Source organism: Chamaea fasciata, unplaced genomic scaffold (assembly GCF_029207755.1).
Source record: "Chamaea fasciata isolate MVZ Bird 193981 ecotype frontalis unplaced genomic scaffold, bChaFas1.0.hap1 SCAF_10, whole genome shotgun sequence".
Taxonomy (NCBI): Eukaryota; Metazoa; Chordata; class Aves; order Passeriformes; family Sylviidae; genus Chamaea; species Chamaea fasciata.
Window position 1 is genome coordinate 20,789,083 of NW_027094095.1, and position 25,795 is coordinate 20,814,877.

General features: G+C 41.1%; 2 protein-coding genes across 9 annotated transcripts in view; one reads left to right on the forward strand and one right to left on the reverse strand.

The window, feature by feature from the left end:
* DNAJB4 (DnaJ heat shock protein family (Hsp40) member B4) lies at nt 1-24,101 on the reverse strand. Of its 4 annotated transcripts, none has more exons than XM_066192585.1 (4): nt 24,012-24,101; nt 8,390-8,675; nt 5,482-6,056; nt 1-3,904 (listed from the first exon to the last, which is right to left on the reverse strand). In XM_066192585.1, the coding sequence occupies exons 2-4, from the start codon at nt 8,598-8,600 to the stop codon at nt 3,671-3,673; spliced, it is 1,020 nt and encodes a 339-aa protein (XP_066048682.1). In that variant the 5' UTR covers nt 8,601-8,675; nt 24,012-24,101; the 3' UTR covers nt 1-3,670. The 4 variants fall into 4 exon arrangements, with proteins under 4 accessions (XP_066048682.1, XP_066048685.1, XP_066048684.1 ...); XM_066192588.1 differs by lacking the exon at nt 24,012-24,101 and adding an exon at nt 15,472-15,490; XM_066192587.1 differs by lacking the exon at nt 24,012-24,101 and adding an exon at nt 8,760-8,843.
* Nucleotides 24,102-24,391: 290 nt separating this feature from the next.
* Nucleotides 24,392-25,795, forward strand: part of FUBP1 (far upstream element binding protein 1) — a 33,727-nt gene continuing 32,323 nt past the window's right edge. For 3 of the 5 annotated variants that reach the window (XM_066192605.1, XM_066192601.1, XM_066192604.1), the window contains exons 1-2: nt 24,393-24,593; nt 25,519-25,609. In XM_066192605.1, coding sequence (XP_066048702.1) covers nt 24,480-24,593; nt 25,519-25,609 — 205 coding nt within the window. In that variant the 5' untranslated portion in view covers nt 24,393-24,479. Of the gene's footprint in view, nt 24,594-25,518; nt 25,610-25,795 lie in introns of all 5 variants that reach the window. The other 2 variants (XM_066192603.1, XM_066192602.1) reach the window with 2 other exon arrangements.

Sequence of the window (25,795 nt, forward strand, 5' to 3'; positions counted from 1 at the left end):
TTCATGAATGACCATTTTATTTTCATGTATTTCAGTAGTTACAAATATAGTTGACTGAGTATTTGCTTCCTTCTCCCAAGTAGCTTTATTAAATAATCAAGTGGGTTTTAAAACATAGCTTTTAAGCATATTTTTGATTAGAAAAATATTTTTTGTGAATCCTGGATGAGTTAGATATTAATGCCTCCTCTTGTATTTTGATGTAATTCTACATGCTGGTTTCTGAAACATATACTTTGTTACCTCTCCATAAGAAAAGAAATACAAGCATTTATTTCATACCAGTCTTAGAAGTTTTATATTTTGAGCTTGAAAACAGTTGGAAAAGTTTAGTTTGCTATACACATATATATATATATACACCTCTAAATACACAAGATACTGCAATTCATCAATTTAACACTACTCCTCTTACCTGAAGATGGTTACAAAAAAATAGTCCTAGTTGCTGTAACTTTTTTTTACAAGTTGGATATGGTTACAAGATCCTGGATTACAAAAATGCTTGATTCCATTAGCTTTTAAAATGACAAACAGGTATTTTAGGTTGATATGCTTTGAAGTCATGTAGCTTGTAGCATTTGCCATCATAACAAAATAATAAGAGAAAGTTAAAAACCAACTTTACACTTTTTACTTAAAAGCCACATAAGAAATGCAATACGGAACATACTGAAATGGAAATTTTTTCAACAAACAATATATAGTATTAACAATATGCAGAAGCACTAAGCAGCAATTTTTTTCTTTGTGATACTGCTCCAGCAATTGTTTACTTCCTGCCGATGTAGGACTACAACTAACTGATACTGCATGAAGAGATCTGCAGTTGAAAAATTGACTTGAACAACACCCCACAGAAATTCTATTCTTTTAAGTAAAAGAAATTGGATTCTTATATTCATTAAAAAATTTATTGTAAATTAAATCCCAACTTCCATACGATTTACTTTCCTGCAGAGTCACATATATAACACTGCTATTTCTTAGGCTACCTAACAGAGTAGGTAACCTCTAAATTTCCACAGGCAAAAGGCTGACAGCAAATCTTGAAATATTTTATGAAAAACAACAAAAGAAATCCCAAACCCTTTGAAAGTGTTGTTAAAGCACTGTACTATGGTTTTAAACTCAAGTAATAAAGCATGCCCACAAGGCATTTCTTTCACCAATACCATGCTGCAACCAAGGGAACCAGCCCTATTACTGTATTATAAAACTAGACTCTTACAGAGGGCTCTCCATCTCTCTATGCACCTTTTAACTCTAAAGACAACTAACTCATATTTGAATTTTAAAAAAGCAATTCAATTCAAGCATATGAAAGTTTCTGGGCAACCCCTATCCCACCCTGACTCTAAGCATACTTGGCTTTAGATAGGACCTAGCTCTTCCTTCTTCCTCATGGGTGTAAGTTTGGCCTTTGAAAAGAATGAATACTTGAAATCAGCATGATCTTTAAATACCTGCCCTAGCCAAATGCTTTTACAGGGTTCTTTGTGCATCTTTCCAACCCAGCAAGAAACCTCTCAGCATCATGTAGTCTAACACCCCTGCTCACGCACGGTCAGCTGGAGCAGGCTGTCCTGCACAAAGTCCAGTCAGGCTATGAGTATCCAGGGATAGCAACTCCTCAAGCTCTCTAGGAAACCTGTTCTGGTGTCTGATCATCCTCTCAGTAAAAAGGTGTTTCCTTGTGTTCAGATGGAATCCCTAACTAACTTGTGTCCATTTAGTCCTGTCACTGAAAACTACTGAGAAGAGCCTGGCTCCTCCACTTTCATCCCCTCCTGCCAGGCGCCAAGATCTCCCCCAAGTCTTTTCTTCCCCACGCCGGCAAGTTCCAGCACTCAGCCTCTCACACACAGTCCTGTGCTAGAGCTGCTCCACTAAGTTTATATCCTTCAAGTACCAAGGAGTCCAGTACTCCAGATGGATCCTCATCAGTGCTGAGAGTAATGAGGAAGGATCATCTCCCCTCACCTGCTAGGAAAGCTTTGGCCTCTGTTGCCACAAGGCTGCATTGCCAGCTCACAGTCCAGTTTATTGACAGTTTGCTCCTCAGTTACTGCACAAAGGAGCAAAACCCTGCATTCCCCCTTATGGAACTTCATGAGAATCCTCTGTCCAGTTCTTCAGCTTGTTGAGGCCCCTTTGCAAGGCAGTACATTAGCTGGTGGCACCAGCCACTCCTCCCAGTTTATGAGTTGTAAACTCCATCCCATAATTCAGGTCATTGATGATCCTGACTGGTACTGGCCCCAGTATTGAGCCACACGGGTACACCACTATTGACTTGCCTCCAACTGGACTTTGTGCCACTGACTAAACCCCCTATGCCCCCTCATTCAGCCAATTTTAATCCATCTCGCTTTCATCTTATCTAACCTGTACTTCATCAGTCTGTCTACTGATGTAAAAGGTAAACAACACAGACCGTTCTCCCAACATCCCCAAAACTCACTGCAGATAGCAGTAAGATTGTAGATGGCAAGCAAGATTTCCCTGTTGTACGTCTGTGCTGACTACCCTGACCACCTTTTAGAAATGCTTTCCAGGAGGATTCTTTTCCATCATATTATGAAGGGCTTAGGTAAAGCTGATTAGCCGGTAGATTCCCAAATCTTCTGGGTTTTCTTGTAGAGTGGTATTTTCTCTTTTCCAGTCTACTGGAACATCTCTCAGTCTCCCTGGCCATTCAAAGATAAACAAGTGGCCCTGCAATGGCATTAGCCAGCTCCCTCAACACTACGGTGTCAGGCAATCTGTCAGGCTCACGGATTTCCAGGTAAAATGCACCCTAACCCAGTCCTCCACCATCAAGGTTCTGGATTTCCTCTCTAGTCTCAGGGGCCTGGAATTCCCGAATGCTTATTTTACTGGCAGTGACTGATGAAAAGGCAGCAGAGTACCTCAGCCTTCTCCATGTCATGCGTCACCAGCCCCAGTGGACAGCAGGCTCACTCTTTTCATGTCCTTGAAGAATCCCTTCTTGCCATTCTGCCTGAAGGCTGAGGAACTATCCCACAGAAAATGGCTACCCTGGGCTCCTCAGGCCACGTGCCCTTTGCCGCACACACAGTGCAGTCCTGAAACTACCACGGGCAATAAAGAGAAGGCTTTCATTGCACAGGGGGGCTGTTCAAGAGTCCAAGCTGATTTTTCTGGCCTATGCTTTGTGCAGTGGAAGGCAACACGCTGAAATGATCTCTCTCATGTTTTGCTCTTTGAAGTATTTATACCTTTGTGTATTTCTACTATGATCTCAAACTTCTGTATAAATGTATAATGTTATAGACACGGTGAGAATACAAGAAATAACGTACTTGGAAGCTCAAGTACTTTATCAGAAATACGCACTGACTTCGTAAAAAATTACTGCAATTATATTAAGCAAAATAATGACTACACTTTGCTGATTAGGAAGATGTTAAACAAAATGAGTGGTTTTCCCTGTAATTTTTACTGCAGAATTCACCTGTATGACTTCTACTTAAACCCTTTTCTTCTCATGCAGCATTACAGTATTTTCCCCCCACCCATCCCACAAAACAAAAAAAAACAAAGATTCCACTAGGTGTTACAGATTGCACTTTTAAAGCACAGACTCGCCAGTCTTCTGCATTTCCAGTGTCCTATTTTAATCTGTTGACATACACAGTCTTCCGTTTTATGAAACTGGAAGATTTCGCCTAAGTACTTCTTTTGATGCTGGAGAAATGTTATCTGGGAAAATTACTTCAAACTCTATAATTAAGTCTCCACGCTGGTCAGGATTTTTGGGAAATGGCAAACCATATCCTATAATTCTTCTTCTCATCCCAGGCTTTACCACTTCATTGACTGTCATGGGGATGGTTCTTCCTTCTATCGTTGGCACATTGAAAGAGCTGCCACACAAAGCCTAAAGAAAGATTGTAATATGAGAAAAAGAAATTGGTCAGAACTTTTTTGTACCCAGAAATTAATTTGGATTATTTAAAAGTGACTAGAATTCTAAATAGTATTTCTCCTGTGCACTTCTGAGACGTCAAAACTTAAATACAATGTTCCTCTCTTAAAAAGAGAAAATTTCAATTTGTCATTGAATATTACTAAATTTATGAATGTTACACAATGGCTGCTGGAGGGTAATTGAGCTTGCATGGTCTTCAAAGACTTTGTTAAATAATAAGAGAGCTGAGCAGAGTGAACTCCTCACTCATACCTCTCTAGATGTCAGTCTTCTAAATTTCCATGGTAAATTTAGAATCCTATTTCACTTTTTGTTTGTTTACATTGCACAGGACCTTTTTTTAAATACATTATCAACCTCTATTATATTGAATTTCAGAACAACATTTAAGCATCTATAAACAGAGGTATTTCAAATTTCACAGCTGTCTTATGTGAATATTTGTGGTGGCTAAAGAAATCCAAACAATAATTTTGTTGCACCGAAATTAGAATGTTACAGACTTTCTGATTTATCCAACAGCTTATTTTCATTACTAGGATCTCTGAGAATATGATTTTGATTCCTGCAACTTCACCTGATTCAGCACACTTAGTCTACACTGATAATGTCCAGTTTACATAATGCCATGTGTCTAAATAGGCTTATATCTGTGAAGGAACTGTATTACCCACATTAACATTAAATATTGTCTTATCTCCCTCCCTCACTACTTTAGGTGCTTCACTTCACACTTATTACACAACCCTTTAAGGTAGCTTAATTTACACAAAGCTTATAATGACAGCAAGTTTATTTCTCCACCTGATACTAATTAAAAAGAAAAAATAATTATACACACTCAGCCACATCTTTTAAATGATGATTATGTTGAGGCTTCAGACGCTTAAGAACTCCACAAAGTTGTCTTTCTGACTTTTTCTTCAGAAAGCCAATATGTATTGACTTGGAGTTGAATTTTCAAAAGCTATACCATTTTTGTTGTTATATATAGCTCCTCTTACACCTGTTCACAATTATTTATCTTCATGAAATCAATCTCTATGTAGTTTGAAATCACACTGCAGTAACTTACGAGCTAAAAAGGAAGACTTTGTTGGCAATGAAAATACTAAAGACATTTCTAGTTTGTCCTACAGAAGTAGCAATCATGTCACATCAGCAAGGAGCATACTACATAGGATGCATTTCTTCCTTTGCATTTGTCACTTTCAGCCTATACATCATTAGCTAAAAGGATTATGTATGAAGATTTAAGACACCTTAACCTTTATTCTTACCCTTCCACCCTTACCCTCTGCCACCTCTACAGTAAATAGCTTGAAATAATACTCCATTTTTATCAGAACAGCTATTGTTTCCATTATAAATGACTGTGCTCTTCAGCCACACACAAAAGTGAAACTATTTTAAAGAACCACCCAACCTCCACATCCTCAAATTTCACAGCTACCATACAGCTTTAACCATTATATCGTACTGTAATAATGACAAACATTTAGAGTTCTATCACAAGAGAAACTTACCTCCCTTAAGCTGATCTTAACAGGATAGACGATATTTGATCCATCTCTCTTGAAATGAGAGTGAGGTTTATCTTTAATGATAAAAACAATATCAGCTGGAATTGTGTTGGGTGTTTCATCGCCTTCTTTCGGAAAAGTGATCTTGGTGCCTTCTTTCCATCCTCTCTTAATCTCAATAGTAAGAATTTTGTCCTCTGTTCGGACACTTCTACCATCTGGGTTAAGCCTTTTCCGAGAAATCCTCATTCTTTTTGTGCAGCCATGATAGATCTCTTCCAGTGACACTTTAAGTTCATGGATTACAGGGGGATCCTGTTTACGACGTAATTGGCTGCCAACTGTATTCCTTTCCCTTGGAAAACCATTCATACTAAAACTAGTGAAGGATCCAAAGGGATCACCATCCACCTCCATGTCTTCAGTGTCTCTGCCACCAGGCATCCTCCTCCCAAAGAAGATCTCAAAAGGATTTGTGCCACCAAAGAAAGCTGCAAATGTAGCATGTGGGTCGCCATGGAAGGAGTACCGGAAGGTGCCACCCTGCCCATCAGATCCTCCAGCTCCTCCTTTAAGACCTAAATAGGAAAAAAAAGCAAAGTTAAAAACAAACTGGGTATTAGTATAAGCTTTCCTGCTATACAGCTGTAATGATATCGGGACTGATGAGTCAGAAAGATATTTGCAGTAGAGTGAAAGGTCTGCTTTTCAAGGAGAATTCACCTTGAGAATATGAGGTGCTAACTAGCAATTAAATAGCCTGAACAGCAACAAAGTTTCTGAAGTTACAGCAGGACTGACTTCAGAAGAACAGGTATTCTGACAGCACCAATTTTACTGCATGTGATTGAAACCAGTTATTTTAATGAATTAGCATCTCAAGAGCAGAAGACAGGTTTGCTTGATTTCATCTCTTCTTGTTCTGCAAAGCGTTTTTGGAATTGCATTCCTCTGCAAGGTCACTCCTGGGGAAAATTACTCACTATCATATGCAACATATTCCACAGCTTCTATAGCTCAGCTGCAACTCAGTGTTAATTAGTTTTACCCATTTTCCTGCAATTTGATTTGAGTAAAAGGTAACATACCAACAGTAAAACACATATATGCTTCCTTAATATTCAATTTAGAATCCCAAAATTATCACAGCTTCTGCTCCTATGATATAAAACAGGTATAAATCCTGTACTCTCTTCAGTGCAGCCACAAATAAAAGCAACATGGAACTTACTAAGATTCATTTGGGTACAAAAACCTTGGATACACTATCACTATCTCTATGCAAAAAAGCAGAAGGCTCTCGATAGCTTTGTTCTATCTTTCACATGGAAAGATCTAAATCTCATTTGTTCCTGCCAAGAATTCTCACTGAAAATTCTCTTGTACTTCCTTGCTCCCATTCCATACCAAGCTAAAAGTATTTTTTTTCAATGCCTCTTTCCCAGTATGTGATCAAGTATTTCCTCATAACAGTGCTCCTCTGCACTAACCATTTCAAGGTACTTTCTCAAACCAGTGAAAACTGAAAAGTCTTCATAAGAGGCTTTTGTCTCCAAACTTACAATGCCTGTTTTTTTAACTTGTTTTTTTTTTCAGTCTTCAACCAACTCAAAACTACAGCTGCTATCATACTTTTATAACCATAGAAAAATGAAGGCTTACATTATGAGGAAGGCATTCTATAAATTTGAAAGAGGGGTTTGTTGGGGTTTTTTTTAGCTCAGTGTTCTCATGCATAACCTTAATGTTGGGTACCAACACCAACCAAATACGACATCAGAATGCTTTCCCCATTTCAGTATCAGACCAGAGCAAAAGTACTCAGCAAACTGTAGTACATCCTTCTGTCACACAACTGTTAATGTCAAACATCCAGATCAGGGATTCAATCTGTGATAGCAGAAGGACACCTCCTGGAATAGCTAGCCAGAAGTTACTGAAGGTACATCCAGTTCCTGGCTATAAAAACACCGAAGTTTACTCCTTCCTACAAACCCCAACCCTTTGCATTTCCCTTACAACAACTAATTACACTCTTAGAAGAGCTTAGAGAGTAACTGGGGCATCAGGAGGTATTCCCACATTCAATATTCTAAAATATCATACTTTATATCTTCGCCCAAAATACTAAATACTGCTATTTAAGTGTCCTTCTTTATAATTGTAAAAACCATGGCCCCGAGCAAACAGCAGTGAGCAGGCCTACTTGTCACAACGGAAGTTGTTTTAAATGGAATTCCTGATCCCATACACATTTATGGCAAGGGATGTTAATGACTTCCTCTGTTGCTCAATCATAAGACTGAAAGTCATGTCGGACAAAAATGAAGAAAAAAAAAATCCTCTCCAGATAACCATTTTAGGATAAATGTGACATTTCTGAGGGCTCATTTTCTTGGCATGTTATCACTGTTTACAATTAAAGCTAAAAAATTGTTCTGGTATTTCATGACATCAGCCAAATTCTTTCCTCTCCAGGCAGGAAGCCAAGGACAACTACAGGCTGGACACCTGGGCTTCTGCTCAGGACTGCTTTGCCTAGATCAAGCAGATTGCCCTTAAGCAAAAATTAAAAGAATACATGCCTTTTGAACTGCATCTCAAAAACTGCTCCGGCATGGGAAGGCAGCAGTAAAGAGACCATAGAAAGCTATTCATGGGTGATAGAAACTTCTTCTGTCCAGTAACTTTTTGCCTGTCAGGTATTTGGTTGTTTTTTTTAAAAACCCGTTAAATTAAGAAATTAAAACTACCAGCATTAAAGCCTAGCAATGCACTTTATACTTAAAACCTCACAAGCCAAACAAATACATTGCCTAAAGAAGAACACATACCATGTCTTCATATGTTTACTTTGCTTCGTTCAAAATAATGAAAGCAACCAATCAAAGTATAACAGAGACATACATACCTTCCTCCCCAAACTGATCATAAATGTCTCTCTTTTTGGGATCACTCAGCACTTCGTAAGCTTCTGCAACCTCTTTGAATTTTTCTTCTGCGTGAGGAGATTTGTTCTTATCTGGATGCCATTTCAGTGCTTGCTTTCTGTAAGCCTTTTTGATATCCTCATCAGAAGCCCCTTTTTCAATTCCCAGGATAGAATAGTAATCTTTCCCCATCCTGAGCGCTGGAGAAATTCAGATTTTCCTTGCTGTAAAGAAATCAGCGTCCAGTGTCTTAGCAAGGTGGAGATGCTAGAGAAGGAAAAATAAAACTTTGAGTCGAAACAAACAGAGCTGCTACAAAACAACAAACTCTACGCTACATTAAAGACAGACCGTGTTTCATTCCTTCCCCCGCAGGCGATTTATAAGCGCAGGCAGGCGGGGCAGGGCCGGGCCGGGCCGGGAGAGCCCTCCCCCGCAGGACGTGTCCGCGCTCTTTCTAGAAGGCCGAGCACGGGACGTCACTTCCCAGTCACGGCCCGGCCCGCCGCGCCTGCGCACACCAGCGCCGCGCCCCGTGCCCGCCAGGGCAGCCCCGGGCCCCCGGCGCCTCCCGCCCGCAGCACAGCCCGCGACACGCTGCAGCCCATCCACAGCAATTACAGCATTTTACTTCACCGTTTCTATAGACACAGCTGTACATAACTGTTCTCCAAATATATCGACACGGAGCCGTAACCCTTTCCAGCAAAGGCTAGGAAGAATTTTACACCCAAATCAACAACAAAGCAAAATTTTGTTTCTTTAAAAATAAAATTAAGCCACCCTCAACCACAGCTGACCATAGCCATGTACTACTAAGCAGTAAGAATGAGTCTGAGCAAAAAAAATACCACTTTGTTCACCACTACTCAAGCCACTAAATGAAAGCAGATCAAAATGTAAATCCTGTCTCAGCCTTCTTCTATGGAATAGGACGTACCAAGATTATTATACAAGTATGGCAATATACCAAACAAATAGCTTTCATCTGATGAGATGCTAATAACAGAAAAATATTTGGTTCTTACACATTTGTTTTAAACTATATAAAACAAATTCTACTACTGAAGTATTTCTCGTGCTCCATAGAGAAAATGCTATGAAGTTTCAGCCTTCAAGATTTCTTTTGTACCTCTGTTAAGAGCTATAGGTCAAGAAATCAGCTACATTGATCAGGAGGGCAATGAACTAGATGACAGATTAACACAACTGAAAAATTACTCCTCCCTGGAACAAAGTGTTAAAATACAACACTTTTGGTCATATCTAGACATTGTCTGTATGAAGACATTTCTAGGCTGAATTATGAAGTTTGTATTAGGAAGGTAATTAAGCTCAGCTGCGTTTCTTCTAACAATAAAACGCACTAATCCTCTGACTCAGGGAGCATTATATTTGAAGCCGTTTTCTAGAACCTGCTCAAACTTGCAAGAGACTGATTAGAAGAGACAGAAAATGCTTCCCTAACCAGAAAGTACTAGAACAAGATTTGGGACTTCACTTTCTTAACTAATCCTCACACCCTTATCTTTTCCAATGTCTGCAATAGAATCTACTAGATCCCTTCCAGCGTACAAAGGATTTGCCTAATTATTTATCTGGGTTTTTTTTACATTCTCCTTGGAATACGTGTGAAAAGGTAAATAGGGAAAAAAGTCAAAATTTCACCAGCGTATTTTAGAAAGCAAGAACTTTGAGCATATATGTAGTTATGATTTCAAATGTAAAAGAGGCCAAAGGGTATGGAAAGAAGGAATTGGCTCCCTCTGCCACCAAATCTCTCAGGACTCACTTGCATTTTTGGCACAGTGGGAGTGACAGGGTTATAGAATCAATTTCCTTTACAGCTGAAGGAAGAAGTTGTTGCTGAGCTCCACCTGGAATAAAGCTACTCTTTCACTAAATCACCCTTTTCTTTTTACCTTTCTTTTAAAAGTGTTCTTTTAGTTAATTTAAAATTAATATTTCAGATAAATTCTTTGAAACCCACATGCTAAATTCAACGTTTTCTCCACTACAAATATTGTACTAAGCACTATGTCTCCTTTAAAGTATCACAGAAATGCTCAAGCAATGCAATTAACAAGGCTTAGTGAGAGATTCTATGCACAAACATGGCCCTCATTTTGGAACAACATAGTAATTCATTTCAAGAGTTTCATTAACAGCCACAATAATCAGAATTTCCCCTCAAATAAAAAGTTTCTTCACCTTAATTCTTAAAAACTTCCAGAAGAAATTCTGGTAACGAAGTTACACTGGGACTTTTTCCCCAGTATCACAGTGACTAAGTCTTCAGGCATCCTTTGTCTCCCTACAGAGGCGGGCATGCTATTCTGGCCTGCGTGCCAAGTTGTACCATAGTGATGTAAGCTATTCCCTAAAAATTCAACTACTTCAGATCCCGAGTGGGATGTACAGCAATGACTGTATTACCTCTACTTCCTGCCCTATATGAGATCTTCGTGTCAGAATGAATTTATACTCCAGAATCTTGTATTTTTTAAGAGTCAATTCCAGAAAGCATGTCCCTTCTTCTCCATGCTGAGACCTTCCTTTCATCATACAGAGATCTTCTGAAAACACACACAGGCCACAGTTCCTCTCACATGCTTATTGAGCTCTTTAAACAGCTTCTAACAGACAGACATATTCTTTTAAAAGCAGTGAAAACTTTCAATTATTAAAAGACTAGTGTGCATAAGATGGACATCTAATAATTATGCTAATAATCATCTGGGTACATCCAATCATACCAGCACTTTTTGAGACAGTGAAATCCATCTGGTAAGTGTGGTAAGCTTTTACATCTTCCAATTTTGTCATATTACAGCAGCTAGATCTTTACAATTCCAAATATCTAATATTTGCAGTTCTTTGCTGTTCTGTTATTTTATCCCATATTCATCTCCAAAATTATTATCCAAAGAAAGGAAAATCCTTCATGTACTCTCTTCAAGGAGTTCTGGCCCTGCAGTGCCTTCAAATAAGCATAGATAAACAGAAAATGAAACAGCCTTAAAAAGCCACAAGTAAATATTTAGTTATACTGCTATAGTCCTATCTTTGCTGTTACCATGTATACTTAGAAAAACATTCTTCTAGACTATGAAAAGATTTCACTTCCCTTATGCTTGAATATCTTTTGTTTAAATGCCTGAGTAAGCGTCCCCTAAGAAACCAGATAAGGTAATTTCCTACGGTGTAACATATGTACTCTTCTATGGGATTATTTTCTTCTTCCGTGAGCACTCTGCTTGTATTTTAAACAATTTTGTTTTTTCACTCTCTCCAAGGAAAATCCTTTCAAACCTGTGAGAGCCTGTGGGGGACAGGGTGCTGAAACTCTCCAGAAGAGACACCCTTCTGAGATGTTTCCTTCTAAATCTGTCTTAAACCGAGACAAGTTTCTGCATTTCTACCTCAACGTCTTCCCCTCTTGTAGCAGAACCTGGAAACATCACAGGGCCTCCTGTCAGTGTGCCCATTCCCCAGAGTCCTGGCATTTCGGCCACCTCCTGTTTCAGAGACTGACACTTTGTGTCCATGTCCCACAGGCACCTGCAGCGTTTGCACACCTGCTCCCGCCACACTGGGATGTGGGCTCACCTTCTACACGGACTTTCACCGTGAAGGAAGGCTGGTTATGGGATGGATGGGGTTTGCTCAGACGGCATTCAGAGCACACAGCCCCGCAGATCCTGTATGGCCACGGCTGCCCTCAGCTGTGACAAGGCAGCAGTAGCGAGTCCGCAACTCACTCGAGCCTCCCAGCAGCAAGTCACTGAACTGCACAGCTACAAAATCGGTATGGCCATGATCCAAGACTTGATTAGGCATCCTCCTGAAGGAAAGCCAAGGAACTTCTCAGACACATGAATCCAGTAATATACTTGGCCGGGAAGCCACCTCAAAACCAGAACAGATAAAACCCCCTCCCCATCACTTAACTTTCCTCACTCTACCACATTAATTCTCTGTAATATCACATTATGACTCAGTTAACCCTCTATATCATCAGTTCTTTGTTTATACAGTCTTCAAATCCAACAGCCACATTACATTTCAGGCATACACAGAAGAAAGTTATCATCATTCCAGTATCAAGTGGTATCTATGAAGCTCTTGGTTATAGTCAACCCTGTAAAACAACTTTCCACCAAACCAGGCAGTCTCAGACATGCCTTTCTGTTCTTATAAGCTCCTTCAGGGTAATGTCATGGCACTCCTACTCTGCACTGAGAAAGTTAACAGCCTGTATTTGTCCAGTGCTTCCTTACGTCACTGATTTTTGTTACAGTATAAATTAAAAAAAGGAATTTCAGTTCAAGCGTTTTAATGTTGACTGGGGGAGGGGGGAACGTACATCTAACAAATGTAACAAACTACTAAAATGTCAAATAGAGTATTAAAAAATTTCATTGTCAGGAAAACTGAATAAAATTTTGAAAACATCCAAAACTGGCCTAATATAAACAATCTCTTACCTAGAGGATTTTCTATGCTCTTTGATCAAAACCTATGACGTTCACTTTTAATACCAGACTGACTTTTTTCATCTAAAAATGTGTATGAAATACATGTTGGGAAGCTGAAAACTGCTCCTACAACAGTTCCACTTCAGAGACAGTCTGCCTACTGCATTCCACTCGAGTTAGCATTTCAGCAAAAGAATTGTTGCTTTAGAATGCCTTTTCCATTATCCTCTCAGAAGCAGCACAGTTCAACTCACATACATATGGCCAAGAGCTACACATCTTGTTTGGCAGAAAGTGAGGGCAGGCTCACACCACTCCCAGCTCTTCCAACATTTGTGCTGACAACATCAGCTTTTAATCAGCTGCTTTCTTTAAAGAAACCTTCACAACAACAACGAAAATAAATTATGGAAACATTCATAATAACATACTGAACTCAAATTATAGATTAATCATAAATTAGCACCACTATGTTATTTTACAGAAAAGCTTCTAGGCAGAACAGTGTCAATATTCCCTGAAGTTGAATAAAAATGCTCATTATTTCCTTTAAATTAAGCCATTTCTTCTGTACTTCCACTTATTAAACCACAGAAACAAAACTGAGAAACACAGGACTAGATCACAGAACAAATTAAAGAGCAAACAAAACCACAAAGGCAAATTCCACACAGATCACAACTATAAATACACATGTGCACATAAATGTCAAGGCAGAGGAGCCAAATCCCTCCCCAGGAAAAGCTTTCACAATTAAGTATCATAATATTTGTAAACCCACATTAACGAACGGAATAAAGTTATATTCATCCACAATGGTTTGAAAAAAACACACCCATATACAATTTAAAAATTTCCTGTAGCATCATCCATTGTTTTCCCAGAAGGAAAAAAAAAAGACAACTCTTCTCCTCACCAGCTTTAACTGGATAGAGTTGTTGCCTGAGCTATGTTTGTACTTTATATACACTTTATACTGTGAATAAGACCTGGTACATGCCAGCCCCATTCATGAATTCTATTATTAAATGGAGTTTCACCACAGAACTATTTAGTAGCTGGTCTCATACATAGAAATAAATTTTGGAGTTAACAACAGAAGCAACAATTAGTTGATTTTTAAAAAATATATCTAAAAGAAAATGCAAAGTGAAACCTGCAGAGCATTACAGTTCTTTCCAACTGACAACCCTAAAAGAAAAGCTTCATTTAGTCATGCACTTCATACCCCAGTATGCACCAAATTTATCCAATTTTTACTTCAGTTCTCTGTGGAAACTGCTATGGTGACAGAAGTAAAAAGTTAATGGTACATAAGGATTCTGGGGCTGATTTTACATCTAAATGAATAATCATAAAAGCAAAGTGAAATGCCACATAACTTATAATTAAGTTTATTATATACAAGTTATACCAGTCCTAGCATCAACAAAAATATTTTCTATTTTTTACTAGCAATATCTCTTTTAAAACAGTGTCTATATTACTGGAACACACAAGAAATTCCCCCAACAGGCCAAAGGACATATTTTTAAGGTCTTCTGTGGAAAAGCTTACATTAAATATACATTTCAGAATTCACATCCCTAGAGCAAAATCTCAAAGCAGAGATACACTGCTACCACTTTTGAATCTCGTAACTGAATTTTTAAGCATGTGATTCACATAGTCTTCAATTTTATTTGGAAAAGACTACATGACAAGATGGCTGTTAGCAATTTTTTAATTACTTTTAAAGTTTTAATTAGTTTTCTTCAGGAAATTACTATTTCCATTACACACTGATCAGAACATAGCAAACATACATCTCATACCTGATTCCTGTCTACTTAGTCACAATCTCCACAATACCTGGTAAAAAAAATACTCTTGGAATAATCCTCCACATTTCAATTGTTCACCACTCAGAAGGAACGAACAACTGTTGGAAAGCAGGCAGACTTCTTGGGACTCAGGAATGATTGATGAAAACACAACTCCCTCCCTCCTGGGAGTGCAATTAACTACTTTAGCCGAGTACCAGACTTAGAAACAAAAAGGAAACATCCACACACAAAGCAACACAAAGTATTTCCATCTCCAGGTTAAGACTTCCCCCTTCTGAAAGAACGCACATTCCACAGGTGCTTTTCAATTCCTTGCTCAGATTCTGTGTCCATTTTAATTCCTACCCATGTGTTTCTGTAAAGGGATTCTTAAATCAATTTGAGTGGTCAGAAAAGTGCCAATCATGCAAGACATTTAACAGGTTCTCTCACATTACTGACTCTGCCTGTTTAACACACTAAAAGGAACTTCAGGCGGTTAAGAATGCTGTCACACATATTTTTGTAAATATCTGTGTGGAAAAGTGCAGTGTCTATGTAAGGAAAAATATCTCCTGTTGTTACCAAACCCACCCCCCCGCATTCACAGTAAAGCTGAAGTTCTGTTTCCTCCAAGAAAATGTTTGATTTTAACGAGTTCTGCACAATTCCCTACTTAAGTTATCAGTCTGGGGCAAAGAAAGCAGAAAAATACGGTAGCCACCAAACTTCTTTCTTTCAGTTTTACATGTAAAAAGCCCGGATTTTTGTCCTAATTACCTGCTGTTCTGATGGTTATCACTCAGGACTTTACCCAAGCAGCAAGGAATTGTGTCCCGAAATAGCCCATATGCAAATGAAGAGTTAGACCTAATCACATATTTATCACACGGCACTAGTCAGGTTTCTGACTCACGTCACCAACCTTCTCTGCTGGTTATATAACAAGTGAAGATATTTAAAATTATGAACAGCTTAATGCTTTGTGTATGTTGTGTTCCCCTCCAAGACTAGCTGCTGTTAATTTGATTGTACAAAGGCTTCTAGCCCTTCTGTTAACTGTTTAAAGCAAACATAGCGCTACAATCCAAGTCTTTCAGATTCTCAAGTGCCAACACGCTCAGACCCTGAGTTATCAATACCATCACAAAGGACTAAATTACTGGATCTACACAGACTTTATACATAGCCACGGGCTTCCATGTTACAGTTTTCTCAGCACGAAGAATGCACTCCTTAATAAAATATATGTTGTTTATAAAAGGTTAAAAAAGTACTGATTAATTCTGAGCAGTGTCAAAAAGAAAATGAGATTGCTTAGTATCCAGGAAAAAAAAAGCAAATTCAGTATTAGGAGACACTAGGACACAAAACCACCAGAAAACATTACTCTAGTATCATGTGAACACTACAGTACCAGTTTACACTGTAACACTCAGCTATTCTGCCTGCTTCAGCTCCCCCAAACCATGTGTATTATTTAAAGTAAAAAACGTTCAGAGAACCATAATGATAATTTAAAAATGCAAGTATTTCCGCACGAGAAACAACTGAGGAGGATTGAATTCTTCAGTCTCCAAAAAAACACAGAAGTCACAAAGGTGTGCAAGGTCAACAAATGATGGAGAAAGGAGAAAATGAAACGTTTATGGTCTGTGCCCATTGCCAGAGTCAAAGCGTCATCAGAATAAGCAAGTTTAAATAATAAAATGAAAAAGTTCTACAAGTGATAGAATTCCCTGCCAAAGGACACCGGAGACTCAACAATGGTGTCAGTGGGACACTGAAAAAATACTATGTAAGAGATGCACTGCAAATTTCTTAACAAAGAAACCAGAGCAGGAATGTCAGACAAATAAAGAAATACTGAAAAAATGAGTAGACCTCTACTGGTTTGTCCTGCAGATGTGTTTATCAAACAAATTCTGGAAAATAAACAGTGAATATTAAGTATATCTGTATTGTTTCCCACCGAAGTGAAATAAAGAGGTGGTGTTTACAATAAAAACACTTTTTAAAAACAGGCATTTAATTACACTTGTGAAGATGTTTCAAGGATTCCTGTTTTCAGTAAAAGTGAGGCTGAATTGGACATACACGGTCAACGGATTCAGCCCCACTCCTGCAGCACAAAAGGGGCAGAAATCCCTCTAAAATACAAGGACAGAATGGGCAGCTCATTCTGCAGCCCAGCCATTCCCCAGCCCACAGCCCAGGGCCAGCTGGCACAAACCAAGGTAACATTTGCTCTGGGCTGGCTGAGACTGGACACAAAGCTCAGACCCCAGGGCTGGGACTGGCTCTCTGCCAGCTCCTCCACCAATGAATCGCGGGGCAGGAGAACTGTTGTGATCTAATACCAGTGCTATGTACTGATTAACAGCAAAAGCACAATGGAAAACTCGGCACAAGTTTCCACAATAAGCCTTGCTGACTTGCCTTCAAGAAACTGGAACTGAAGGTGTTTCAAAGGCATTTATTTCAACACCCTACATAAAGGCAGGTATCACAATTCTGACCCCCCAGGAAACATTAGGATAGGCAGTATGTTTTATTTAATAACTACTTTGATAGCTGTAGTGTAGTACAGCTCCTCTTTTAGCTTTTCATCTGGACAAAAAGGAGGATATCTACCACTTGTAACAATTTATTGCTGTTTACCTTAACCACAGTAGCAATTCCTTCATTCATAACAAAGTAACCCAATGGGGTTTCTTCCACCCAACAACAGAATTAATAACCCGCCGTCTTAGCAAAGATACAGCAATACAGAATCAGGGCACCTGTAGAATAAAGATATTCCTTACAGATTATCTCTTGCAAAAATGTCTCTGTGATGCTGGCACAGACAACTCATACGTGACCTGATCTGAACCAGAAGTCTGTCTTCCCAATGGTTCTCAGCCTACCATTAGGTATTTAGATACGTTCTATTAAAAAAAAAAAAAAAAAAAAAAAACCCAACAAAAAACAACACACCCCAACAAAAAAAAACACACCCCAACACTACCCCAACACACTGCCAGTTTGGAACATTCATTCGTGGAACATAACACATTAGAGAAATATTTTCCTAATGATGAATATACTCTACAGGTTTACACAGAAGGCTGACAGACTCATCTAGAATTTTATCACTACTTCAGGCATGTTCCATAAGTAAGGAACAGATAGAAGTCATGTCTGCAAGTTATTTTTCCCTCTTGCAAAACCATTAGATTTTTTCCCACATAATTAAAAAACTATCAATGAGAAATAACTGAACACAACAGCAATCATGGTTACAGATCACACACGAGGGGGAAGGTGAAGGATAGCTGGAAGATGCTTGCACAATCCCTGTGCAAATCCTGCTTGTATTTTCTTGGGGCTTTTCCCCCTTTAATAACGACTAAAGTTCCCAGTTTCCAGTAGAAATGAACTGTTTTTTTAGCCTTGATGAAGAGATGAACTGCAACCACAATAAATCCAGTTGCAAAGCAACTCAGCTACGCGGTATTGTTTTAATTGCTGTTACCCTCACGCAAGATCAAGGTTATTAATGCACTACCAAATAAGGAACTGCCCACATTTTTGCTGTGGACATGTGATCCCACTGTTCTTACATAAGCAAAAGGAGGGTGGTCACACGAGATGCTTTTTCCAGAGTGTGCTCGTCAAAATCCCACCCAACTGCTCTGATTCATGCAGGCAGTTTTACGTGCAAGGCTGAAAACACACACACTGAACTGTGGTACAAAGACAGGAATTTAAAAAGGAGATGTCAGCACAAAGCTGTTCAACGTGAAAGAACAGATGTCAGTAAGAATGTACTTCACCCACAGGAGACAGAAACACAAACAGCCCGAGTTACGTTTACTACAATCTGCTGGAATAAAAGTCAAAATAGTTGCTTACTAGGCTTTGCAATGTTTCAGCTACATGCCATAGCTAAGATATGTTTCATAGCAGGTTTCTCCCTTCTTCATCAGACTAGAAATTTTTTTTTGAAGATTAAAAGCAGACATTTTAAAGATCTACTTTACCCTTGGTATCTTAAATTACTTTATTCCTCTAGATTAAATAGTGCATAGCTAGCTAAGAGGTAAAGAAAGTACAACATGGCAAGATAAACAACTGAGCAGAAAAATATCTATTCTATGTGTTCTGAACTGAGAGCACATCTCAGTATCTATTCTACTAAGAAACTATCAGAATTCTACAGGTCCATGAAAATTTTCCCTCACCCGTAACACAAGTTCAAACTTTGCATGGGAGCAAGTCCTACAGAGACACATCACTGTAAAAGTCACATGTTTTCTTCTTACCTTTTCCATGCCCCTTCTAAAAAATTCAATACAAAAACCAATGAAGAATCAGAGTACAGCTGCAAATAAATACTCATGGAAATGATAAAGTTTTATGAAAACATTACACAGAACCAGTTCACTCACAGGGCATAATCCTAACACAGGACAAGCTGAAAGCAGGAAGTAAATGATCTCCTTTCTGTATTCTCTGCAGACAATACCAATCCATACTGAACACATTTACAGGTATATTTCTTTTTTGTTTCTTTAAGCTAAACTTACAAAACCTCCCGTTCTTTTGCACTTTACATCAAGTCAAACGATAACATCTGCTGATCTTTCCAGTGGTATTTGAAACTAAGTCTGTAACATTCATACCTTTCTAAGCCTATGTAGCATGGGTATTAATTTATTAAAGAAAAATATCCTGATACATTCACAAACCTCGCTGCAAACATTTTTTCACAAAATACACATGTGTCCCTCACAACAAAGTTCAAGAGGATTTTTATGTTAGGTAAGCTTGTTACAATCAAGGTTTTACAGACTGAAGGAATTAAGACATTCAAAGCTTCTAACCCATCTCTTCCATTTTTCTTTCCTCAGACTCAGAAAAGATTTACCTTTCTATGTTTGGGGTATTTTTTTAATTTACACTAACATACAGGCACGATTTGTTTAAAAATACGATGCCCCAAATTAAGAAATACAATTGTTAGCTTAATTAAACTGTATCAGAAAAAACACTACTAGAGATCAGGCCTGGGTAATAGGGAAGTACACCAATCCCTTTACAGCAATCAAACTTTTCCCACTTCAAGATGAGAATTCTGAGTATTAATTATGCCTTAAATAAAGTATTTGCTCACTAACTAACAGGACTTGAATGCACATTTTTCAGTGCATTGCTGGCAGAGGGATATATTAAAGGACTCCTATCTACAGCTACTACTGCATGAATCATTTGCTCTCCTCTCCTTTTACAGTCTCTCAAACCCTATCTCAGCCTTTCTTAATCCCCATTCCTATGCAACTTCCACTCCCAGCTCCATTGCCCAATTTATTTCAAGCACTTCACTCTTCTCCCCCAACTGGGAAGAATTTTGCAGATGCTCGCAGCAAATTCTCTGTGCTCTCAAAGCTTTTCCTCCCGTGACGCGGCCACAAAAACACCCAACCCCAGGAACAAGTCAGTGGCTGAGCACTGATGACACGACCGTGCTGACTAATCTTATCCAGCTGCCTTTTGCACCACATTCCTCCAACAACGATCCACAGTCTCTCTGCACACGGCAGCTGAGTCTAAGGAAGGAGTGAGTGTTCTCTGACTTATCCTCCTGTATCTGACACACCCAGGGCAGGGGCGGCTGAATGCAATTCGAAAGCCTCCTGTAAGGTAGTCAAACTTTCAAATCAAACGAGTTTCACAGGAGTAAGACATGCAAGGGAAGAGCTCTAAAGATTCTACATTTATACAGCTTCTCTATAAAGTTTTAATACGCTAAAACTTTTTTCAAGAAAGGCAGCATGACTAAATGTAAGCCAAAACCACAGATATGGCTTATTTTTCCAAACTCGCTACGTAAAAGCTACCCAAATACTATCCAAATTGTGGATCTGAAAACTGTAATTACTACTTCAGTGCACAGGTACTAAATATGGAAACTCACGACAGATAAACAGTTGTTTGTATAGAGCACATGCTCCATCTTCTCTCAGCAGTTATTTAGAGGAGTTTTCTACTGATAATGTTGCAGATCCTGGACAGACTTTGCCAGTGCAGGAGCAGCAGCTGACAGGACCTGCTCAATTGAGCTACATCTCCTGAAGTGATGAATCCATCAGACACCAACTGCAGCAATGACTTGCAGAAAGCACGGCAGGCACATGTACAGCATCACAGTGGTTCTCCTCCTCTCATAGAGAACATCAGCACTTCAGGCAAAGCCAAACAAAACGTGCTACCCAGAGGGGTGCAGAGGCAACTCCATAATAAATGTAACTGTCTACTAATTGATCTTGGGAGAGGTCTCCCTAGTCCTACCAGAGAACCACTTCTCTCAGGACTGCCTTACCATATGGTCTGCTCACCACAGAGCAAAGCTGAAGTGAATTGAAAAAGGAAAAAAAAAACCCAACCAACCCAGCAGAACTCAATGCATGCATGCACTGCCTTTGGTTATGCAGAGGATTTGTGTCCGCTCCACACTTTGACACCGATGCTTTTGCAATACCTGAACTAATATAGAAATTCTCTGAGGAACTTTTGAAAAAAGTAAGGATTCTTTTACACACAGTATTTGATTATTCTTTTTCCTCAGAACCATCCATTACTTAAATCTGTGACATCCCACACAAATAAAAGGTTTTCTGACTTGTCAAATATTTACACTAGCTGTTTCTCAGCAAATACATCTGGTAGAATATTTTAGTCTGATGATTACTGCAAAAAATAACCATTATGGCCCGAAAACCATGGGAGATGCCATAATCTAGTAAGTTCAGTTAAGGGAGACATCTTCCTCCAATCTCTAAAAGAAACAGTGAGAGACCTTTTAAAAATTCATATTTTCCTATTTCTTATAATGCCAACTATTTATTTATTAAGATTCTGAAAGGTAAGAGGTTTACTTCCCTATTATTAATACTTCTTTAGTAAGACTGCGTTACTGTGATAAGTGAACTTTATTTTACACAACAAGACCGAAGTCCTCATGGCCTGGCAGCCCAGCACATACAACTGCTTACATCAAGCACATTTAATTTCCTAGAAGGCAGACTGGATTGAGAGAACAGGCAGCGCAGATAACTTGCTGCAGGTGAGAAAGCAGGAGACTCTGGTGTACACTGCTGGGACATGCCAGCAGCACCAATACCTCAGTTACCACTGTGAAAGGGTTAGAGCCTCACCCCACCGCATTAACAGATTGAACTGAAAGAATTCATCTCAGAGGGATCATTTCTTAACAGAAACTTCACTTAATAAAGGGAAATGAAGATAGAGTGAATAAGAGATGTGGTTTTCTCCTCTTCACTTTGCTAAATCTCATGTTCTGACTGTAAAGCCTACAGTGACTTCAAGAACTGCGAGGATTCAGGAATAATAGATACACTAAATATCACTCTCAGCTTTCAAATAAAGCATCAGCTCAAAGAGTAGTAAAAAGCTGATTAAAAAAACTCTGAAAATTAACACTTACCTACCATCAGTTATTTATGAATTAAACTAGAACACTTAGCCCCTACCAGACAAGAGTGTTTTTACTAGCCCAAGGCATTATGACTGCTTAAAAATCATCAGCATTACATGGCTACTGGCTTGTCTCACAGAACTTAGCAAAGAAACACCAGCACATTTTGTAACTGCAGAACGCAAAGCACACTGATGCTCCCCTTCATCCAGCAAGGGGAGAGAGAACCATGAAACACATAGCCAGTGGCCAGGAGTGGTTTCTATGTGTCACACTCAACTATTGCTCAACTACGATTATACAAGTAAATACCTGCTACACACAGTCAAACTATTAGTAGCTAAAAGAATGAAAAACTATTGTTCAGCAATAGCAGCAAAGAGACAAGCATAATAATTAAACTCCCACTTTCCAAGTGTAATTTTATCTTTTTCCCCATCTCCTCCAGATAACAGAGCTACATTGATGGAAAGTATAAGCTAATTCTTATGTACAGGCTTTTTCACCAAAAGTAAAAAGGCAGCAAGTTTCACCCAGCTGTAGTAATAGACTGTCATCTGCCTAGAAGCACACAGGTATTTTTAACTTTGTGAAATATATATATTCACTTATAACCCTTCGTAACTACACTACCTCAAGAGTGTTTAGGGAGCTAAAAATCCGGCACTTCTTAGCTTCCTTTGGTGAAGTTACTGGCACCGGAGAATGCAGGATAACCTGAGCTCAGCAACATTGTGACTTAGTCTATTAAAATTATCCCAATTACAATCGCTTAAGGCAGCACTGAAGGACAGGGAAGGGAAAACAGTGAGAGGTGTTTTCTTGTGCCAATCCAAGAGTCCCTACACACAGCCCCAAACCACGCCAAGTCCAAACCAACAGTTCCTCAAGTAAAAGCTCTGACAACAAAGAAACACACTCACTTAAACCTGGAAGTGATTCCCCACGCTTCAGGTTAAAAGCACGTACGTTTAAAAAAAAAAAAAAAAAGATAAGACATTTATGTAAACAAAGGTGCCCATGAAAAAGGAATAATTCCATGCATATAAATATCCTTTAAAGGTTGTAAAGCATCTCCTCAGAATGGTACAGAACGCCGTTGCACAGCAACTCCCCTCCAGGATGACCCAGTCTGTACCGCTCTGATTCCCGAGTAGATGCTCTACGACCTTATCCTGATGTGAAGCCTTCACAACACCGTCATGCACATTCAGCATGACAGTTCATACCCACCAGGTTACGGGACCTTAACAGGGTCCACATTAAAGCATTACAGACTCCAGTTTTTCGTTAAAGCTTGTGCTTGCGCAGGCAAGGAAAAAAAAAATCCCAGCCGTAAAAATCGTACATTAGCAACGAACATTTTCAGCCAAGAAATGAACAACCACGGACGCTCGAGGACGAATCAAGCGAAGCTCCGTAAAAGGAGAGCGCCGATCCCGTTTCGCGGGGTGTGGAACCCAAAAATCCGTTCGAAACGAGCGGCCGCGGCCGCAGGATGGCAGCGGGCCGCGAGCAGCGGCGGGACGGGCCGGCCGCTGCCCCAACGGCTCCGCCGAGCCGCCCCCCCCGGGAACGGCGCTGGCATTATTGTCTGTGACAACGCCCGGCGGCCGCGCACCGCCAGAGCCTCTCCCCAGGGCACCGTCGCGCTCAGGCACGAAGAAAGCCCAGCCCGCCCCGCCTTAGCTCAGGGCAGCTTCGCTGCCACCGCCACCGCCCGCTCCTCAGCCCGCCCGAGCAGCAGCCGGGAAGGCAGAGCAGCCCCAAAGCGCAGTCTAACGCGCGGAGGCGGCGCTGCCGCAGCCCCGGGCCCGTCCCGCGCGCCTCCCGCACTCACCGAGCGACGCCGCCGCCTCAGTCCCGGCCCGAGCGCACTCCCGGCAGCCCCCGCAGCGCACCCACCGCCCCCACGCGCGCACCCGCGACTCCAAACCAAGTGACGCGAGAACTGCGCGCTGCCTCCCCCGCGCGCTCCCCTCCCTTCGCCCCACGTGACTCTCCGGCCCTATCAGCGGCGTCTCCAGGCGCTCGCGCCTCCCGTGGAAACATCGCGATCTCACCGGCCCCCTGCAGGGCGGTCCCGGAGACCCCGCGGGGCCGGCTGGGCGGGGCCGGGAGAAACGCCGCGAGCCTTCTCCGCCGTTCTCCGGCGCCCGCAATGAAATCCCGCCCGAGATCTCGCGAGGTTTCGGCGCGCTCCCCCCGAGCACGATGCCGCGCAGGAATGTGAAAGGCGCGCGCCCGCCGCCATTTTCTCTCTTTCTTGGCAGACAGCGGCAGCGGCCGGAGCGGCGCCGGGGCGGCCATGGCGGACTATTCCACGGTGCCCCCTCCTGCCGCGGGCGCGCCTGGGGGAGGCGGTGGCGGGGCTGGAGGAGTGAACGATGCCTTTAAAGACGCGCTGCAAAGGGCTAGGCAGGTCTGTGTGTGTGTGGCTCCATCGAATCAATGGGGTCCCGGGGCCTGGAGGCCGCGGTCTCGGAGCTGCGGGAACAGTGAGGGCGCTGCGCGCTCGGCTGCGAGAAGCGCCTGTGTGCTGGGGGGAGCTTTGTCCCGTCCCCACGCCCCCTTTGCGCCACCTGCCCGCCCCGGGCCGCGAGGTGTTTGTGGCCCCTCTCCGCCATCGCCCGCGAACGGCGCCGGGATCGGCCCGGGGACATTTCGGTGAGAGGAGCGGCCCGATGGCGGGGAGGCGAAATCTCGGCGGGCGAGTAGCGGCGCGCTGCGGCGCCGGGCCCGGCGGAGGGCCGGCGGGCGGAGGGCCGGCTTGTGGCGCCCGCGGGCCCGCAGCCTGCCCGGACCGGTTGGGCAGCGCCCGGCCTGCGGAGCGAGGGCGGCCCTGGCGGAAGGGCTTTATCCCGCGGTTTTATTTGCAGCTTCTGCACCACGGGCGGTGTTTTCATCGCTTCTCGGGTGAAACGTTCGCCTTGTGTATTAATAAGCGGTGGCGGTTTTGGCAGTATTTGAAAGCCCATTGTAGCCGGGTTTGGAGATTGTTTGGTGAGGCCCTACCGGGAGATACCACAGCGTGTCGCGAGGAACGCGTAGGGAAAGAAAATCCCCGTTTAGGAAAAAAGGTTTTGGTGTCTAAAGGCCGAGTTCTCTCTGGGTTTGTTTTCCGTAGGTGAGGAAAATTCAGGAGACTCTGCTGTTGAAGGATGAGCGCTAGTCTTTAAAACATTTAAGAAAACCTCTGCGAACAAAACTGAATTTGGCCTTTATTTAATTGTTCGGGGTCATTTTAATACGCATTGTTTAAATCCCTGTAATCTTTCAGAAGACGTGGAATAAACATGGGCCGAACTAATTTTTTTTTCCTTGGCTCACATCTGCCTTTTGTTTAGATTGCAGCGAAAATTGGAGGAGATGCTGGCACAGCAATGAATTCAAACGACTACGGTTATGGAGGGCAGAAAAGACCTCTTGAGGATGGAGGTACGCATTCATTCCTGCCGCATTTATTTTTGTGAAGTGTGGCCACCGTGCCAGAAAGATTGCAGCTGATGGTTTTGTTCGTGGGTTTGGTTTTTGTTGGTTTTTTTTCCACAGCAGAGCATTAAAACATTTTGTTCCCCTCATAGATCATGACATATTTTTTCATTTTCAGTTTACTGGGAAAGT

Excerpts from the sequence above, each read along its gene's own strand:
- DNAJB4 (XM_066192585.1), bottom strand. The coding sequence starts at position 8,600 with ATGGGGAAAGATTACTATTCTATCCTGGGAATTGAAAAAGGGGCTTCT. Across the intron at positions 6,057-8,389 it reads TGATCAGTTTGGGGAGGAAG|GTCTTAAAGGAGGAGCTGGA; the intron begins GTATGTATGTCT and ends TTTCCTATTTAG. Across the intron at positions 3,905-5,481 it reads TTAAGATCAGCTTAAGGGAG|GCTTTGTGTGGCAGCTCTTT; the intron begins GTAAGTTTCTCT and ends ATCTTTCTTTAG.